This window comes from Perna viridis, chromosome 4 (assembly GCF_037379345.1).
Source record: "Perna viridis isolate PV_CMFRI_1.1 ecotype Kerala chromosome 4, ASM3737934v1, whole genome shotgun sequence".
Lineage (NCBI taxonomy): Eukaryota > Metazoa > Mollusca > Bivalvia > Mytilida > Mytilidae > Perna > Perna viridis.
In genome coordinates, this window is record NC_142448.1 from 14,167,791 (window position 1) to 14,189,878 (window position 22,088).

At 31.9% G+C, this 22,088-nt stretch overlaps 1 protein-coding gene across 1 annotated transcript in view; it reads left to right on the forward strand.

Moving 5' to 3' along the window:
* LOC148618967 (cytosolic Fe-S cluster assembly factor NUBP1 homolog) overlaps positions 1-22,088 on the forward strand; it is a 27,037-nt gene extending 4,949 nt beyond the window's left edge. Inside the window, exons 4-11 of the mRNA XM_088578411.1 lie at positions 7,899-7,967; positions 8,891-8,923; positions 11,004-11,094; positions 14,398-14,552; positions 15,592-15,702; positions 17,716-17,818; positions 20,921-21,004; positions 21,387-22,088. Of these exons, the coding sequence (XP_088434537.1) occupies positions 7,899-7,967; positions 8,891-8,923; positions 11,004-11,094; positions 14,398-14,552; positions 15,592-15,702; positions 17,716-17,818; positions 20,921-21,004; positions 21,387-21,457 (717 nt within the window). The 3' untranslated portion in view covers positions 21,458-22,088. The remainder of the gene's footprint in view (positions 1-7,898; positions 7,968-8,890; positions 8,924-11,003; positions 11,095-14,397; positions 14,553-15,591; positions 15,703-17,715; positions 17,819-20,920; positions 21,005-21,386) is intronic.

Below are 22,088 nucleotides of genomic sequence, written 5' to 3' on the forward strand. Positions count from 1 at the left end.
AATGCACATGTCTCTGAATTTAACAACTAATTTTTTTAGAGATGAATATTTGGTGTCAAAAAATTTTAATTGATATTGGATTGAAAAGTGTTTGTAAAAGGGAAAAAAATAAAAAATGGCCTTGATAAATATTCTTTGAGAAATCTATTACATGTAATTAGAATTGTTAACAACATACCAGTATTCTGTATAAATTTCATAACTAATACTGTAAAAGTATTTATTTGCAGGATGTACTAGGTGTCACCATTTTCTCAGTGATCATAAAAGTGTGGAAAAAAGTACCTGTGAAATTCATTTTCAACACTATATGATCAATTTCCTTTTTTTAAGAGTCCTCAATGATTGATACCCATGAATATGCTCACTTAACAGAATCAGTGAAAATTAGCATTATGAAATTAATAAATTAAGCAAAACACAAATACCCTATATCACACTGACAGTAATTTGAGGTGTTTTATGTGTTAAAGTTTGAAGAATTCGGTAGTAGATAGACCTTTACTATCTATATACCTATGAAATAAAAGAACATTTGAGTTCCATAAATGTGGAATTTAGTGAAATGCCTTTACAGCATCCTATTTTATAAAGTTTTTGGTGACCTGGAATGAATATGATACTTTGAATGAAATACCTTGATTAAATTCAAAATAAAAAAAAAAGATATTGTAACAGTGTCAGACAATCCATAATTGATGATCAAAGCCTGAAATAAAAAAATAAGATAGATTGTGTTCTGATAAGGATGTGTTTCAGGCTAACTGCAGCAATTGATTTCAAGTGAAAAAAGGAATTGATTATTCAAATTTGTAGTAACTGCCCTTGTAAGGACTCCTGCATTTGAAGAATTACTCAGACTTATTAGTGCAAATAAATGTGAAAAGTGTTTATGCACGTAAATTGTCTAATTATGAAGGTGTGTCATCTCTAAACATTGCCTATGGTGGTAATAATATCAGTGAAACATGACAGAAAATCATGGATATTAGTGGTAAACATTTTTGTACTTTCATCCAAATTCACCATGAGTTGGTAAAAAATTTTAATTCTAAGTACAGCACTATCCAATGATATTTACCTATGAGAAAATTTCAATGTTTTCATTGCAAACTCCTAAAAGGCCTTAGAGGTTATTTCCATTTTCACATAATTAGGAATTGGAAAAACCTTTCGTAGGCTTCGTTTTGAAATTAACAGATAAAAAAATTAATGGTTTACAATTTCAAACATTAACCCATTTTATTAGTGTACAAAAACAAGTAGAATTTGATATTAATGTCATGATGAAAACATAATACAAAAAAAACTTTCTGCTATAAAGAAATCTTGAAAACCTTTCTTGTATTCAAACTAAGTTAGACAAATAGTTTACTCTACAAATGTTATACAAGTCATTTTTGTGTGAAATTTTATGATCCTTGCATGACAATTATTTAGACTAGTTAGCTTATTAAAAGCTGTAATGATCTGAAATTAACAAGCAGGTAACACAGTTAACACCTGAGTTTTATTGATTAATTCTTTCTCTAACAACTGTCACAAAAATCCCACCACATTAAATTTTTACAGGAAAACTATTAAACACCAGATATTCCTTGAATAATTAATCTTGTTGGTTAGGTTAGTATACAGAGACAGGCTATGGTAACCTTGTGGGTACCTTTATCTATGGTAATAGTATAATTCTCTCCAGTGCAGTTCAATTATGTTTCAGAACATTGCACCTGTGACAAGCATGAAAAAGTTCTAATTATTTATGACTTCATTTAAATCTATTGTTATAGAATTCTCATTTAATTTCATTGAGAAATTCTTTGTGGGTTCTATGACATTTGTAAGATTTCATGATAGTCTTATCAATGTAAAAGATAATAGGTCAGTTATCAAGAGCATTAATAAAAAAAAAACTAATAGAAAATATTGGTGATAAAAAAGCTACATGGGGTATTATATAATTAGGAACAATTATGACAAGGTGATAATTTTGTACCAGTTTCCAGTACCAGTTACAATGTACTCCTATTTTGTATTGTGATCTCAGTTGTTATAGGAAAGTGATTTAAATGAAAATAATTTCACTTATGTTCCATTCAAGCACTCTGTCGGTGAACATCCTTAGTTTGTCATGCATATTTGACTTTCAAAGCAACATCCTTCAAAATCAGACTTCGACATTTACCTTCTTATATTTCTGTAATCTATTTGGAATTAATGAAACCCATTGATACAAGTTATTCTTTTATCTCCAATGTTCATTTTGTATTAAACAATTTTTCACTGACATTTCAGTTTTACTTCTCTATTGCTTTGGACTACTTGAAATCTTCACTTTTAGCATCAGAGCATATTGCAGTAGTCACATGAAAGTGTGATTGCTTCTTTCATTTCATGACAGTTGAGTTTTACAATGATAAGGACTATTATTTTACCACAATGTATACCATCATGTAGAATGTAAAAGTTGTAACCAGTAAGTAGGAGAGAATTGTTATTCAGACAAGAATTTGAATGTTGGCCTATTGCCACAGTTGAGGTGTCTGGTTTCTATGTTGTATTAGGTATCAAGCTGGCCAACCCTGGTATACTATTAGGCTTACATTTCTTTTAAGTTCAGGTTTAAGGTCACAGCCTTTGTAAACTGCAAAATCTTATTACAGATTAGTAAAAGGACATTTCTTTTAATTTCATATAATTTGTAATTAAATGGTTCATGCAAAGGGATCAAAATTAATCCTAAAGGTTTAATCTGCTTTATGATGATCTATTGATACAATAAAACAATAATAACCAGCCATGACTGTAAGAGAGTAATCAAGGGAACCAAGATTATAGCAGAAATCAAAAGAATGTAATCCAGGGACAAAGACCAGACATGGAAAACAGACATACCCAACAAAGAACATAAAGTAACTAAAATCATACATACAAAGTAACAAAAGCAAATGAGCAACTCAGACTCCACTAAAAACTGGGAGCATGGACCAGATGCACCGGGATTAAATTGGGATTAAACATTTTATTTTCTATAGAACTTTTTACTGTGAGTTAAATTTCTGGTATCTATTCCAACTAATGATCCTTTCCTTGTCCTGGGAAAAATTTCTAGAATGGTTCAAGGTGAACTATGCCTTAACTGTATTACTTGACTCTAATGAATGACATATCAGGCATTGTGTGGAACACTTACCCTCCAACTATTACAATATGTATAGTCATATGACTAAAAAAAAAACATATACTTTGATACTTGTAAGAATTACAAGCCGTTATTCATGGTTGTGCTTTGAAATAGAAAATAACTTGTCTCAAGGAGCTGAAAGTAGTTTCTCACCTTTGCAATGGTAAAATTTGATATTTGAATCCACTTCAAAATTTTTCTTTTATGAAAGAAATAATACCTGAAGATTTACATTTTGACAGCCCTTTAATGTCTATGTCATACCTGTGTATCTGAAAAATAAATCATTCTATGTTTATCTTAACCTGAATATTACGTTAATCCTCACCTTTTTGAGGTCAAATGTCATTTGACGGTAGCTAATCAACTTGCTTAACTACTATTATGAAAGATTTAGGTCCTTTTGTGTTGCTTATTTAACATCATTAAATAAGCATAGAATGAAAACTAATAAATGGCTATCCAGATTGAATAGTCGCTTTTTGTTGTTTGTTTTTTAGCTGATAAAAAGAAGAATCTCTGTTAAGAAGATTGATATTCATTTGATAACAGACCATTTAAATAAATTCTTCAAAATGTAAAGTGTATACCTTTTTTGGTTAATTAAAGGTATGATAGATAGGTAAGGTGTTTGTGATTGTGCTGATATGGAAATCTTTTAGAGGTTCACACCATGTCTAGCGGGGCTGTAAACGATTCAAACCATGTCTGTGGAAGCTGTCAAGGATAGAATCATCCATTTATTTTATGGCTACGAGATTTGGAATTTATTATTAACAATTTTATCAGTGGTTTTAAGGGTTGAAAAATGATAAGATATCGAATTCTATTCAAAGATTTCAAGAAAATCATGAAATAAACCACTTACAGAACCTTTGTCATTGAAAGAAAATATTAACTTCAATGCAAATATTCAGGAATAGAATGGGTATGGAGTACCCTGTTTTTTGTCCCGACTAGATAAATCAGTGCTTTGAAGTGTGAATGGTGTGTAAAGTGTAGACAGGGTGGATCAATGGTGAGCATCCTTCAGAAAAATTGACTGAAGTAATGCTATAGTAGTATAGATGACAACATCAAAGTTTTCCTAAGTCCTTAATTGTATTCTGCCAGTTATGCTTACCTGTGTAGAACTGGAAAGTAAAATAACCAAACCAACAATCAAAACAAATATGAATTTGTCAAACTACAATGTCCTATAGCTAGGCCACAAAAATAACCAACCACTGAAAATTGTTCTGCAAATTATAAATCATGAAATGAAGTCAGTATCATAACCTGTAACACTATCAGACCAGAATCAGGAAGGATTGAATATTTCCATTTTAGTTGTTGTTTATTATGAAAATGGGGGGGGGTAAGTTATATGGTAGCTTTAGTCCTTTTCAGTATAGTGCCTTGTGTCTTATTAGTAACAGAATACTGATTTCTTTCAACAATATAGACTAATAGACTAAAAATTATGAAGTATTTATTGGTAATCAACAGTAAATTCGGTCTTGTGACCTGCCAAGGGAAAGCAAAATTATGGTCACCTATGACAGGTGGTCTTTATATATAGGTTAATTTTACATATTATGGACATATAGAGATAGTATGATGAATACAGATAGTCACGAAGACAGCTCTGACTGTACCATATTTTGAGGATGTAATTAAGCCAAATCTTGTAAGATACATCGTTCATACGTTATGACTAGTATACGATATAATGAAGTTGACAGTCTGATTTTGTGTCTAATTTCCACAAGAGGTACTCAAAAGTTCACACATGAATCAAATATTTGCATTCACTTAATCTTATAATACAAACATGGACTGTTAAGGACAAATTTTATCAATTAAGTGGCAATTTATATTGTACATGGTTCAAACAATGCTAAATATGTATGCTTTTGAATTTTAGCTAATTTGTTATTCAGAGTTGCCAAAGGAATTCTATCTTTCCAGCTTTTGTTAATATTTGAATTCTTCTTCCATGTTGTCTACTATCTTGAGGTATTATAATTTATGCCATATCAGTCTGATCTGTTAATTCATGTATATACTTATTTTGTCTGCCATACCTCATATTAAGATTTGCCTTATATATTAAAGTCACATTATCATTATGATATGAAATATATGCTGTTCATGAGAAGCAGGTATCAGTTTATTAGGAAATCATATTTGAATTGATGATATGATGCTTTGTGCCATGCAGAGTACCAGTATAATTCCTTCTTTTTAAGGCCACTTTTAAGCAAAAGCATGTTTTAATAAGCCTTTGATCCATTAAATTGTTTGATATAAAAATATTGATTTAAATTTTCCCATTTTACCAGTAGTTAATGTACATGTTGACAAGAAAGCTTATCCATTCTTATATATAGTGTATACATTTTTGATATGTAAATTACCCCCTTTAAACAAATTTGGTGTTTGGTTCCAGTAGACTTGAGACATTAGCTCACACACGTATATCAATAAATAATAATTCTTTTATATAGTATTCTTTACTGCCCATCAATGTGAAAATTGTGTATTATTCCTGCTAAATGTAAGGTGGTGACTTTATTCCACTGATATCAGTATATATATAAGTAGGGTTTTGATTTGAAATTTGTGTTTTATGTCAGCAAGGACAGTAAAATGATAGGATTCGTGTGGGAGGCAAATTGGATAATAACTCTTGCATCAATGACCTAAATAGAAAGAGTTTTTTGATCATGGAAGAATTTTTGATTAAATATTCTTTCATTGCAATAGGAAATGGATGTTTAACTACTTGTGATAATCAGAGTGTGAATTTACTGTTCAAAGTTTTTCCCCATCTCTCTTTGTAATTTGCTTCTTCACCTTTTTACTCCTAGTCATACCAGGAATATTTTCCATTTGGTATTAGAAATGATTCCTTTTAACCCATGAATTTCATTGGTATTGCCACCTGACATTTATATATGTTTACAATGTATAGTTTTTTAATCCTTTTAAGATATGCTTTATACCAATATATGGATTATAAAGTGTCATCTGGATTTAAAACTATTTATGACACTCTTGTCTCGTTCTATGTAATATATCCCATTTCAAACAAATTCTACTGTATTCAAATATGACTTCAGTCTAGATTTTTTTGTACATGTAATTGGAATCTCAGGATAATGGAGCATCTAAAGAAGGATTCAAACACAATTTGCTGTAGAAGATTTATGATTTCTTTCATTTATTGAGAAATTATTTCAAGGCAAATAGCATAATGACATATTTGCTGAAAAAAATGACTGTAAGAACCCACAGGCAACAACTTATCCAAAGATAAGGGGTCCATGATATTCTGTCACACTGGCCAAAATATGTCTCCTGCAGTCTCCATCAAAAGAGAAACTGGTAAGGGATCCATGATATTCTGTCACACAGGCCAGTGTACACGTCTCCTGCAGTCTCCATCAATAGGGAAACTGATACAGGGTCCATGATACTCTGTCACACTGGCCAATATACATGTCTCCTGCAGTCTCCATCAAAAAAGAAACTAATACAGGGTCCATGATATTCTGTCTCACAGGCCAGTATACATGTTTCCTGCAGTCTCCATCAATATGGAAACTGATACGAGGTCCATGATATTCTGTCACACAGGCCAATATACATGTCTCCAGCAGTCTTCATAAAAAGAAACTAATACAGGGTCCATGATATTCTGTCACACAGGCCAATGTATGTTTCCTGCTGTCTCCATCAGAAGAGAAACTGGTATGAGGTCACTGATATTTTGTCACATAGGCCAATATATTTCACCTGCAGTCTCTATCAAAAAAGATAATGGTATGGAGTCCATGATAGTCTGTCACACAGGCCAATATATGTTTCCTGCAGTCTTCATCAAAAGAGATAATGGTATGGGGTCCATGACAGTCTGTCACACAGGCCCATATATGTTTCCTAGTCTTCATCAAAAGAGATAATGGTATGGGGTCCATGATAGTTTGTCACACTGGACCATAAATGTTTCCTGCAGTCTTCATCAATAGAGATAAAGGGTTTATGCAAGTCTTTCACAAAGGACCATACTTTGGTATATGTCTCCTGCAGTCTTCATCAAAAGAGATAAAGGGTTTATGTAAGTCTTTCACACAGGACCATACATTGGTGTATGTCTCCTGCAGTCTCAATCAAAAGAGATATGGTGTCTATCACAAAGGGCAAAATATGCCTTCTGCAGTCTCCATCTTTTTTGTCTTTTTTCATTTTGTTAAATTCATAATTGTTTTACAGTTTTTGAATAGACTAGGTTTTGTAAATTGTTTTAAATTGTCTATATATAACACAAGTTAAGTCAACTTTTTCTTAGGCCAAAAAATATGATAGTCTTGTTTCCTGCTATACCAGCAAGAAAAAAAAAAGGATAGGTAGGTAAGGAAATTATTTTGTTTTTCAAAAAAATTTACATTGAGTTAATGGGAAAACAATCTAGATTTTAATGGTGTTTGAGCCAAAATGACCATAAAATGTTTAGGGTAGGTAGGGTAGCAGGAAACAGGCATATTTTTTTGCCTTAGCTGCATTACTGTGCTGTATACTTGATGTTAATGTTTCAAATAAAGCATGACCTCAGTGTCAACATTTTTCCTTTGGTCTCCCAATCAAAAAATGAGTAACTTAGCTCAAACTTAATTTAAATACTTTTACTGTTTTACACATACTTACTTTTCACATTGTATACTTTCTGTTTCAGATCGGTGTTTTAGATGTAGATATTTGTGGTCCATCTCTGCCCAAGATACTAGGAGCAGAAGGAGAGCAGGTAACATGTAAACATTTTCAAACTTTTTTTTTTATGGCCAGACTCTTGTTTCATGACAAAATATTCTTATAAGTCAGGGTAGATTTTCCTCCATACAATAGTAAAAGCTTCTTTTATCTTCTGTATAACATTGAATGGATGGGATGCAACCATGGTTGAAAATCAGAAAAATTTAACATTATTTTTACATTTTGTCTTGCCTCCACTCTTATGCCTGATTTGCAGACTGTTAATATTTCAAAACCTTTAATGCAATATTGAGTGTTATTGAATTATACAAAGAAATGAATAGAATGAATGCTCTTTCGTTGAAAGGAAATATGCATTGTGGGAGGTGTTTTCCCTATCTGCCAATGTAAGATTATTGATTTTTCTTCTTGACAACAGTATTACCTATTCTTATTGAAATTTTCCTATAGAGTTTTAATTGACAAAGATATTAGACAAGTATTGCATTGGATTTAAACTTATACACATAAGAATTTAATCTTGAATTTTGTCAAACAACCCCATATGATGTTGGATTTTATATGGATTATTTAAAGTCATATTTAGTATCCTACAAATTTCTTAGTGCTTAGGTTCTTATATGTTATTGTCAAAATATTTTATTCCAAATTATGTTTAAATTGTGTTTTATTAAAATAAGTTAAGAATGATCTCTTATTAGCTGGAAGTATTCTTCAGTAAACATGCCAGTAATTTTTGATAAAAAAAACATTTCCACCTTGAAATTATGAGATTTAGAAGTGATTTGTGAACAGTAACTTTTTCTGAAAAAAAAAGAAGAATTTTAAAAAATAATAAAAAAACATTAAGAGCTAAGTCGATTTTGCATAAGGATATAGTGAGTCTTCCATATATTTAGATGAATAAAGGTTGAAAAAGAGTTATTTCTTGGTAAATAATTTTTATAATTGCAGGTACATCAAAGTGGTTCAGGATGGTCTCCTATAGTAAGTATACAGGCATTGATTGTCAGTGAATTGTAAAATTACAAGCTGTTACATTTCAACCTTGCTTCTACTGATAGATTGAGGGTATCATACTGTTTTACCCTTGTCTTTCCGTCTGTCAGTCTGTTGCTTATTTTGTAACAGTTTCCTTTTCAACATACTTGTCTTATTCACTTGATATGTTGACACCATCCTATTATAGATGCACTATATTTCATTCTACGGTGTCAACTCCCTGTTTGACAGCTCAGTTATATTTTGACCATACAAAAGTATTACAAGTAGGAATTGGCTCTCATATATTACTTTTGATAAAATGATAGGAAAAATGGTGAAATGATTAATTTTTATATACCAGGTACTACTGCAAAGTAAAATTATTACAATCTCATTCTTTGACTGGTAGTAATTGTGCATATACAATACCTGACCAGTGTAGATAGTTTCTTAAGCTGTTTAAACCAGAAAGTTCAAGAAGTTTTTTTGTTCAATAACTATCATTACCTCAGGCTAGGGACAAACTGGAATGAAGGTTAAACTACCAGTACTATCACAGTGCAAATAGGTTTCAGGGCAAAATGGTCTTGATTGGTTTATTGCTGTTTTTTTCTTATGTATTACAGTTTTAATGCTTTGGTTATCATATATACAAGTCCAATTAAAACTTAAACATTTGACAATGGATATCCTGTAATGACATTTTCCAGAGCACCTCAGAGATTTACATAGAAAAGTCTGTTGAAAATTATTCCAGAAAGTGAAAATCTTGGCCATCAATATTTCTTGACATAATACATTTCTCATTCCTTTTGATTTTGCACTTAGATAAATTAGAAAGTTTCGATAGAATAATTTTATAGCTAAGGTCCATTAATATTTATAACCTTTAATGTAGATTGCTTTTTAACTAAATTCAATGACAAGGATTGACACATAATAAACAATAAGTTTTGTATCGGAATATCAGAGTATTCCATGTTCAAGATGAGCCACAACTCAAATAGTCTATTCAATTATATCCAAATCTTAGGTATAAGGGAGTCAAATTCTTTACACTTGTGGCTCTGTCCATCTTGTGTAGCATCTGCACACTTGCAAAACAATTTCTACAGCAATAAAACAAATGTGTGCTATTTTGACAGTAGCTCTGTATGAGTATACCTTATCATAGCATGTGGTCTCAAAACTAGGCAACACCAACTTTCTGCTTGGTAACTGTTCTTGTTCAGACATAAAATTTGTATTACCTAATTTCGTGTCCTACTTATCATCACAGGTTCTTGTCTTGACTGTAACTTTTTAAGGTATGCCATACAGGTTTTTAGTTCCACTTCCTGTTAAATAATAAGCAGGATAACGTTTAGCTTATAGTAGATCTTGTTTTAGTAAAACTTGATGTGTGCAGCACTGTGTTGTTGCTAAGTTACTATCAACTAGTAAAAGTAATGGTATTACTCCCTTGATAATTTATAATTCTATCATGGTAAACATGGATTGTTTTGTCAACCATAGCCTAGGTATGGGTAAACATATATAAGGTACCTTTATGTCAATGATAGTGCATGAAAAAAATGATTTTTTATTAATTACATGACAAAACTGATTATAATTCAAACAAAATTACATAAAGTATTATATCAGTGTTTACTATGCAGTATGGATTAACTCACTTTATTTATGGAAAATTCAATGAAAGAAAGTTCTCAATCAGAAAATGGAACACGATTTCTTGTCCTCACAAACAATGTAAAATGTATCTATTTATAAAGAGGTGGTCTTTTGTTGTTTTAGCAGTTTCATGTCCTCTCAAGTTTAAACTTTTGCTTTGTAATATTGTACAGATTGATATTTGTCAATGCTTTCATTGCTGTAAAACTTATCGATATTAAGTAAAAGTGTGAAAAAGAAAGTTTATTTCAGAGAATTAGTTATATTAATGTTTTTGCTAAGAAACAATGAGTCTCTGGTAGCTACTGTTAGCTGCTATATTTGGCAGTATTGTTACTAAAATAAGTGATTTGTGCCTTTTTCATCCAAAAAATGTTTCAAATTTTCAATATTATACTTTTTTTATTTTTAGTATGTAGAAGACAATCTAGCTGTGATGTCTGTAGGATTTTTATTATCCAGTCCAGAGGAAGCTGTGATATGGAGGGGTCCAAAGAAAAATGGTATTTGTACTCTTAGTCGAATAAATCATATATAATAAACGTGTGCCAGTTTTTTATACATGTGAATGTTAAAAAAATGACTATGAAATGTTTGAATAGACATGCTCCATCTCATGAGATATTACAAAAAATATTACAAAAAAATTACATGTCATCAGTCTTTAAAATAAAGTTTTTATAGCAGTGGCCCACTGACCATATTTCAGAATTTTTTGTGTGTTTTAATTATTTTTATTTGGCCTTTGGTAGACTTGACTCTTAAATACAGCATTTTATGGAAGAAATAGGTACCTACACTTGTCCCTTATAAAGTCAGAAATTTCTAATACTTATGAGAGAAATTCATAGCCTTTTCACTAATTCTGCCATATTCACTCATGAGAGAATTCTAAAAGCTCGTATAAGAAATCCCAAGTCTATGCATAAGAACCTATCAGTCTTAGGACTGCTTGTTTGTGTAAGTTGACTCATTTAAAAAAAAATTAGTAAATGATGTTTGATTTGTAAAAGTCTTCTATTTGTTTGGTGGTCAAGATAAGATAAGTATATGACACAGACTTAAGGGTAGAATAAAGACTATAGTTATCTGTGTACACGCCCACACCAATGTACTGTCATAATGTTGTCATTTTTTTGTTGAACTAAGTCATATTATTACTACAAAGTAAATGTTAAACCTTATAAATTAGACTGTTATACAGCTAAAAAAAAATGAAATGAGAAATCTGTCTGCAAGTGTAAAGTACTTTATAATGCTGTCTTCATGAAATGACTATCTTTTAAAAGTTTGAATAGTGAATTTTGGCCTTTGAGTTTGAGAAAGATTACTTGTTTTATTTGTTGTATAAAATAAAAGACTCACAAAGGCAAAAAAATAGAGGTAAAAGTACTCTTGTATTAACAAATAGTAATGTACTATAGAAACATTGAGACATTTATTCAACAAAAAATTCTTATGAGAGGGGATCATCCTGTTTTCAACATGGACGAGTAAAATTCTGATATAGAGAGTACCAAATATCTATAAATGATTGAAAAGATAATTACAAAAAATATTTCAATTGTATGTGACAGATATAAATAGGATTATCAATTGGGAAGAGTAAATAACCAAAATACGATCACAAGTGTCAAAGAACGCCTAGATTAAACAAGTGTGCAAAACTGGTTCCATGCACGATTAAATCTTTATACGTTCTTGGTACAAGTGGTCATATTTTGGTTATTCACGATAACCAATTGATTATTCTATTTATATTAAAGAATTCTTCCATTATTCATTGCTATTTTTCATATGAATTTTGAATTTTGTGAAAGGGCGGATTGATATTTGTGTTGTGATGTTTTATGGCAAAAGTCCAAGATTGAAATTACCAAATTTATTTCACAGTCTGAGTTATCAAAATTTTTTACACCGGGAACATTTGGTAAATCACTGCTATCTAGATAATAAATTATGTTATGCCACTGTCTGTCTATCTGTCTGTCTATTCACCTGTTATTTCACAAAACAATAATGATTGTAAGCTTTACTGTTTAGTTACATACACTACTACTGAATACCTACATTAAAACAATTGCCATAGAGGTGTTAAGTTTTTTCTACCCTGCCACAGGTAGGTATGAGGTATCATGTGAGGTGATAAGTATTTCTACCCTGTCACAGGTAAGCATGAGGTATTATGTGTAGTGCTAAGTTTTTTCTACCCTGCCACAGGTAGGCACAAGGTATTATAGAGTAATCAAGGGAACCAAGGTTATAGCGGTAATGAAAAGAATGTAATCCAGGGACAAAGACCAGACGTGGAAAACAGACATACACAACAAAGAACATAAGGTAACTAAAATCATACATACAAAGTAACAAAAGTAAATGAGCAACTCGGACTTTTCTAGAAACACCCGCCGAGTTGCTCATAAAAAGTCAAGTCCGGGGTAGACAAACGAGGAAAGGAAAACTATGACCCGTTGAATAGATCAGTTTTCATGGTGCTGATGGATACACCATAACGATCCACGAGTTTATGATGACGACCATAAAACTTCTGTAGTGATGACTTCAATCTTGTAGCAACATAACCCTGTTCCAGAAGCCTATTTGTTAGAGTTCTAGCGTGATACAAAAAGTCTGCATAGTTTCGGCAAGCTCTGGCATAACATATGAGTTGTGATATGAAAACTCCATACGCAGGAGCCGAAGGGATGTTGCCACAGATGAAAGGAAAGTTAACAATTCTGAATGAAAAGTCATCATGTTTGTCGTAATGTTTGGTCAATAGTTTTCCGTTACCATCGATTTCTAAGTATAGGTCAAGATATGAGGCTGACTTCACAGTGTCTGTAGTATCCTTTATCTCAAGTTCTTTTGGGTAGATGCGATGTATCAAATCCCCAAAATTAGGATTGTTTAAAGATAATACGTCATCTATATAGCGGAAACTGAGATTATGTGAGGTGTTAAGTATTTCTACCCTGCCACAGGAAGGCACGAGGTATTAAGTGAGATGTTAAGTTTTTTCTACTCTGCCACAGGAAGGCATGAGGTATTAAGTGAGGTGTTAAGTTTTTTCTACTCTGCCACAGGAAGGCACGAGGTATTAAGTGAGGTGTTAAGTTTTTTCTACCCTGCCACAGGTAGGTACGAGGTATTATGTGATACCTTCAGAGATATTTTGTGGTTGATTGCCTGTCTGTCTGGCCACCAGCAGTTTCTAGACAATAAATTGAAAATGGATCAATTTATTGTTTTGAAACTCTGCACAGTAATATATAATACGTTTAATTTTCAGTTAAATCCAAAAAAAGATTTGTTAATGCTGACACATTTGTATGGTGATATGTTTTTTGCCAACTACTTCTGTTTCTATGTATGTAATATATTAATTACTTTATATTCTTTGTTTTGTTTTTCCATGTCCTGTTTTTGTCCCTGGATTACATTTTTGTTATTTCAACTATAATGTTTGTTCCCTTGATTACTCTTTATGCCGTAACTCAGATTGGTAAAAATAATTAGTTTTTAGAAATTTGTTGTACATCATTGTATTGTAATTGATTTGTGTGGTCAGTCATCCTGCACTTGTTTTTTGGGGTTTTTTTTTTGTTTTTGTTTTTGTTTTTTTTTTCAAGGAGAAAACCTCACAAAATTATTCAAATTTTTACTTTAAATGAGAAAAGTATGATCACATGGAGGAGGACATGAACATGTTGCCTTCATCACTATTATTCTCTTCAGATGATAAAAATTCACATCACTGACTTTTACCAATGTTATATAACACAAATGTATATATGTACTTTTAGGTATGATTAAACAATTTTTGAGAGATGTAGATTGGGGAGAGTTGGATTATTTGATAATTGACACCCCACCTGGTACCTCTGATGAACATCTGTCTGTAGCTCAATATTTAAGTGAATCCAGCGTAGATGGAGCTGTAATCATCACAACACCTCAGGTAAGGTACACCTCAGACAGGGTTAAACTAACTGCAACTGAGATTTGTATCATTTAAAGATACACCTCAGTTTGGGCACACTTATAGGTGTAGATGAGCTGAACCTGTTACAGCTTCTATGACACATTTCAGATACATTTCATTTTCACACCATACCTTAAAGTAAGATACACTTCTCAATACTTGAAGCTATGACAAATTTTACATGTGTAAAAGTAAAAATGGCACCAAAATGGTTACAGGACCTAATGTTTTAATTGTGTAAGAAATGATGTAACTTAAACTGTTGAAGTATTAATAAAACAATGAGATAATCAAAAATCAGAGGTGATCATTTCAAAATTGGCTCTTAAAATCAACCAAAAATCACTGTAAACATATTAGGAATTATTGTGGCACTGCATCCAAATGATAATTGAAGAAACTGTCAGGGCAAAACATGTAAATCAGCTGTCATTAGGTCGGTCAAATTTTCTTGTATACCGTAACTTCTGTTATGGTGATCCATTGGTATAATAAATATAAATGAACAAAGGGAGATGATTCAAAATACTACTTTAAAATGTTACTGTTTGAAAAATGTAGTAACTGCTCTTGGAATTTAAAAAAAAAGAAAGAAGCAATTTTTTTTGGACATACACACACACAACATTGAAGGAGATTCATAAAAATGGTGTAGTGATTGAAATGTGGGATATTTATCAAATCACTGTGTCAAAAAGTTTGCATGACTTAATTTAGTATGTTAACACATTAACCCGAAAAAAGGCTAAAATGAAATACAATAAAAATATGATTTACAACATCTGGTCAGTTCAGTCTATGTAACTTTTACTCTTTTAAAAATAAGCACCACATGTTCATATTGTAAACGTGTCAATGTGTGATATGATCTATTACGTAAGTATGTATGGTGTCTAACTGATAAACAGTTTTATAAGTGTTGCATTAACACAGTACCTGTTACAGATAGATGGATAGAATCAGCCCATGATGAACTACCAGTACCTACATTATATTCTTTATTTTGTCTTTGTAGGAAGTGGCCTTACAAGATGTTAGAAAAGAAATAGGATTCTGTAGGAAAGTAAACCTACCTATTATAGGTGTTGTAGAAAATATGAGTGGCTTTATCTGTCCCAAATGTAAGGTAAATAACATTATCTTTAAGTGACAGAGTTAAAATTATTGCAAGTTCTGCCAGATTTTCAAAGAAAATGTCTCTTGAGTTCAAAACAAATATCAGTCCTTTAACAGGGGCATAGCCAGGGTATTATCAATACTATGACATGGATACATTTAAGATGTGATCTATCTTTTAACAGGGCCATAGCTAGGATGTGATCAGTCTTTTAACAGGGACATAGCTAGGCTGTGATCAATTCTTTAACAAGGGCGTAGCTAGATTGTGGTCAGTCCTTTAACAGGGACATAACTAGGATCTGATCAATCTTTTAACAGGGGCATATCTGGGATGTGATCAATTCTTTAACAGGGGCGTAGTTAGAATGTGATCAATTCTTTAACCGGGGCATAGTTAGAATGTGATCAATTCTTTAACAAGGGCGTAGTTAGAATATGATCAATTCTTTAACAGGGGCGTAGTTAGAATGTGATCAATTCTTTATCAGGGGCATAGTTAGAATGTGATCAATTCTTTAACAGGGGCGTAGTTAGAATGTGATCAATTCTTTAACAGGGGCGTAGTTAGAATATGATCAATTCTTTATCAGGGGCATAGTTAGAATGTGATCAATTCTTTAACAGGGGCGTAGTTAGAATGTGATCAATTCTTTAACAGGGGCATAGTTAGAATGTGATCAATTCTTTAACAAGGGCGTAGTTAGAATATGATCAATTCTTTAACAGGGGCGTAGTTAGAATGTGATCAATTCTTTATCAGGGGCATAGTTAGAATGTGATCAATTCTTTAACAGGGGCGTAGTTAGAATGTGATCAATTCTTTAACAGGGGCGTAGTTAGAATATGATCAATTCTTTATCAGGGGCATAGTTAGAATGTGATCAATTCTTTAACAGGGGCGTAGTTAGAATGTGACAATCCTGTAACAGTGAACATAGCTAGGATGTGATCAGTACTTTAATTTGGGCATGGCTATGGTATTATCAATCCTTTAACAGGGGCATAGCTAGGATGTGATCAGTATTTTAACAGTGGCATAGCTAGGATGTGATCAGTATTATAACAGTGGCATAGCTAGGGTATGATCAGTACTTTAATCTGGGCATAGCTATGGTATTATCAATCCTTTAACAGTGGCAAATCTAGGATGTGATAAGTATTTTAGCAGTGTCATAGCTAGGGTATGATCAGTACTTTAATTTGGTCGTAGCTAGGGTATTATCAATCCTTTAACAGGGGCATAGCTAGGTTGTGATTAATCCTTTATTAGTGGCATAGCTAGGGTATAATCAATCCTTTAACAGGGGCAAAGCTAGGGTATAATTAATCCTTTAACAGATAACAGATAGCTTTAATGATAATTTCAATAACAGGGACTTGGCTAGGGCATGGTAAGTCCAGTAACAGGCAGGTAGCATGATTAATGCATTAACATGGACAAAGCTATGGTTTGATAAATCCAGTAACAGTGGTTTAGCTTGGGTACGACAAATTTGATAGGTGATAAAATAAAAAGCCTCCCCACAATACCAAAAGGTAAAATATTTTTTTGGGTTATTTATACTATGGGAAGCTCTGGAAGCTGATTAACTTTCAACATTACAACAGCAAAAATTGAGTCTTGGGTATAGGTGATTTACAATAAATTCTAAATAAAGAATTAGAAAACAAAACAAAAAACAGGATGCAAAGAGACAACAATCTTAACCAAACTATAAAAAAAAAACAAAAAACAGCTAAATGTATGTGTAAACAGTTTATATGGACCTAGAAAGAGAGTAGGGTGAAAGAAATAGTAGTCCATTTTTTAGACATAAGAGACTTGACTGCATGAAATGAAACCATTTCATCATTTGTATGATAATTTATTAAAAATACAATTTTACTAATTTAAAAACACCAAATTCACTGAAATGCTTTTAAAAACCTACCTATCTTTGTCTTGTGAATAAAAAAAAATCACTATACAATGAATGATTAATGGAAGAATGAAAATAAACCTTCATGATTTATATTGTAGAATGAATCCCAGATATTTCCTCCTACAACAGGTGGAGGAGAGAAGATGTCTGAGGAAATGAATGTTCCTTTCTTAGGAAAACTCCCTCTTGATCCTAGAATAGGTATATATACTGTTGTACTTAATAGGATTTAGTGCTAACTTTTCCCAAAGGTTATTGTAACATTAGATATTTTTCTTGGTGAAGTTAAATTTTTATTGAGCAATCATCATCTTTATATGTAAATACTTGTAAGGTTTCTAATACAGACGTTCTGTATTTGTGTTCATTTATATTTCTTCCTTTATTTTAAGACCATGCTCATAATTATCAAAGACCATAGCTGTTTAAAAAAAAACAGGCCATTTGTTTGCCCATTTTCATGTTGTTTTTTTTTTGCATTTTCATCAATGGACAAATGGTGATCATACCTAACAAGTAATATGAGGGAGGTGAAACTTTTTATGCTCCCAAAGAAACATTGATTAAAAACACCTCTGATAATTTTTGTCAGTTTTTATATATTATTCTTATAACCTTTCGATATGGTAAATTTTGTAATGATATACAGTTTTAATTGTTCTGACACATTTTCCTAATTGACATGGTCTGAAATGCCTATGGGCAGCTATGTCCAGCATTCATAAGGAATTATGGATTGTCATGGTCGGAAATGTCTTTGTGTCAAGTTGTCAGGCATAGGTAAACATTATGGTTCCTATAAACTTTCATTTCCTTTTGTTTCGATTGTGTAATTTTTAAGTACCCAAGAATTATGGGTAATACTTATTAAATCATTTTCGAAAATATCTGGGCGCCATTCTGCAGACTGTTATGGCCAACCTTATCTTGGAAAAGCAATGATTCCATTTGTATTTTATCATCTAAACTAGTGAATAATTTCCAAGACAGGTTTGGTTCTCAATCACAGTTACAAACTATACGCAAATGAAGCTGCTGTGATGCTATTTTCAAGCTCCTGAAATTGATGCTTTTTCTGGCCGTAAGTAGTCAGAACCCAGTTGATAACGATCCCTTTGGGAGTGTATAAGTGTACAAATCTCTATATGAAATTATACCACTTTGTGCCATACCACAAAAGGAAGTTTGGGGGGGGGGTTTCAGGATTGTGATGAAATTTAGGAATTTTATTATTCCTTTATATATCATACCCCTCCCCTTTTTTTGTAAATATTGGATCCTCCACTGATTTTCAACAAGAGGAGTTGAAAGATCTAAAAAGGAATTATTTTGTCAATGTATATTGAATGTAACACCCTCAGTGGTCTCAGTGTTCTATGCTCACCTGGCATGCATGGGGTCATGTGTTTGATTCCTTGCCAAGTCAGACAAAGACTTTAAAATTGGTGGTCACTGCTTCTGTGTCAAGCAAGCTTCATTTTAAAGATCTTTGAACACCTTCATTATGTGGGTGAAATTAAGTGGCTTCAAATATTTAATTAAAATACCAAATTGTGTACTATATCAAGCCTGTATATTGTGTCTATATTTGCTCTAATCTGTTCAGGGTTTGACCATTTCAGTTGTATCAAGTTGTACTCTGTATTCTGCTTTTTCCTTTAAAACGCACTGAATAGAAAAGAACTATCAGTTGATGAAATTATCTTTTGAAAAGGTGTGCAATATCTTATTTTTATAAAAGCCCTTCAAATGTCTGTTTTAAAGTTTATAAGGGTCCATGACAATCAAATTAGATCTATATATAGGATATATTTGTAAAACTCAAGATTCATGTCTGGTTCTACAAAGATGTTCACAAACAGGCCCAGGCCTCAATTTCAATTTGAGATTTTTTATGAAACTAGACCCAGATCATATTGTTACATTAGTTCACATCTTGTAAAATTGCAAAACATTTGACGTCTTACTATGAAGCAGTCACTGTCACAAATGTGGCTAATTCGATCACACAAGCATGTCCAATGTTCAAATATCCAACAAAACCTATTATGCTCTTTTTATGAATTTGATGTAGCTTAGAGAGATGATATTTCCTTGATATCTTTACCATATATATATATGTGTGACCAGTATGATACATATTCATATTCATCGATGTGTTCTAAGGGTGTAAACCGACAATCATAAACAAACTATTTTAAATTGTTAAAAAACAACATCTACTATATGCAAAATATTTGACAGAAAAAAGAAATGATTACAAGGGGTGATACAGAAATTTTTAAAAAGTTTGTATTCACGATTAATTCAGTTTGATATCTGGTATACCATCACAGATCATATGGTCCAATTTGTTCGAAATGGGCGAAGAGTGGCATTGTATTTCTTGGTTGTTCAAAAGTTGACCATTTTTTAGTTTCATGCTCATAACTTCATTCTATTTCCGTTCTCTTTTTTTATGAAATTGGCTCAATTGAATACCAGTACTTAATTTATGGCACCAATGAGTTCACGTTTATTAAAGGTAAGTGGCACTAATTTAACGCTGGCACAAAAATGCTATGGTGCAAAAGGAGGCATAATTTGTGCTGAAACGGATATTTCATATCCATAAGATTGGTGTTAACATTCCTATGTTAAGCCATAATTAGACATTAAGCTCTTACTATTTTACAAGTTTGTTTATTGGTTGGTTCATGGCCTTAGAAAACATCTTAGGACTGGTTACTATAGCTCAAATATTTTGCATTCTGTTTTTGCTATAGTGCAGGTACAACAAATGAACCATAAATCCATAATAACTTAATAATGAATAAACGAAAAGGAGAACACAATCTCAATATACTGGTTCTCATAGGATACAATCTGTGAAACTAAAACCTACATCTGAGAAACTGATGAAGGAATGCTCCGACTGGGTGACACCGCCAAACTCTCCTGTCTGTTTGAACATCTGATGTTTATTTACGACATATTCGTTACAACAATGAAGACTGCCTTTGTGGGAACGATTAGTTTGTGATTGTTTGACGTATTAATTATGGGACATGTTTGTGACATCGGTCATGCTTGTGGGACCAGACATGTTTTGAGTCCTATATAAATAGTAGCACTGAATGGAACAATTGAGAGGTCTAATTTTAATTAGATTAGGGTCCATGAGTAAATCTATCACTGATAAGCATTCATTCTCTGTAGATATTCTTATATCCAGAGAAAAAAAATAATAATATGTTTAGTGTTGTCATTTAATTGTATTGATTGAGTCGGTAAATTTGACATAATCCTTTTTTCTCTTTCCAGGTAAATGTTGTGATGAAGGAAAGTCCTTTTTAAGTGCTGAACCGGACTCACCTGCCACAAAAGCCTATGTAGAAATTATCAGTAGTAAGTATTCTGCAGTTAAAAATTAAGTTTATTTATATGTTAAAAATGTAGTTTTTGTTTTACTGTCCAAGCTTAGGATTGTGAATTGATTTGGCAGGAAAGTTTACCTGCGTGATGAGAACCATAATCTGTAGGATGGAGAGATGGTTTTCTAGTTAGACATAGAAAGAATTAAATAATTATGTGTATAGCTGATTGAGCAAATTTATTCACTTCCAACATTGACTTTTTCTTTGAACATTTCATGTTGAATTATCTAATATCTAGTATTTGATGAAAATATACCAATATATAACCTGTTGTTTTAAGTGCATGTTTTAAATATTAAGTTATCTAATTCGTAAACAAAAAATGTTCACATTTGTTTATATTATTTTTTCAGAAATTCAACATTATTGTAAACAGTTTGTCCAGAATCGTAGCACAGACACTGGGGAGACCACTGCTAGTTGATTAATGTAATATATACACCTTTGAAGCAACGATCAGGCCAAGAAAATATTCTGTGTTTCTGTTATTTGGACTGGTTCTATTATTTTGTCTACCCTTTTACTCAGATATTTTTTGTCATTTTCTCTAACATGCCAGAAATTAGAATTTTTTCCCTCAGAAACTTGTGAAATGTTACATGAACAAATTTATACTTAAAATTGTATTCCGTACTCGTCATCTCTAGAGTATGTACCATTGGAAGCACAGATATTTTATGGTTGGCTTAATACACTAATTAAGATACAGATCTTACTGATTGAATAAACTGCTGTTTATTTTTCTGTCATTCATTTCATCAAATTGTTATTTTCACTGATGTTGATGACATTTATATTTGATACTTCGTTCTCACTTTATTAACAAAGTACTGTAGGTTAAATTCTAGTAGTGTGAAATCCTAAACCTTTGACAAAGCTGAGATGAAAAAACCTTAATTAAATTACCATTGTTAAAAGAGTTCTTTATACGAGAACATGTGACATTATTGACATTTTGATGTGAGTATAGTGTAGCTGCTAATTTCATTTAATTTCAGTCAGTTAAAATACTATTAGCAGCAGTTATATTTTCGAAATAAATTTATGAAAAAATA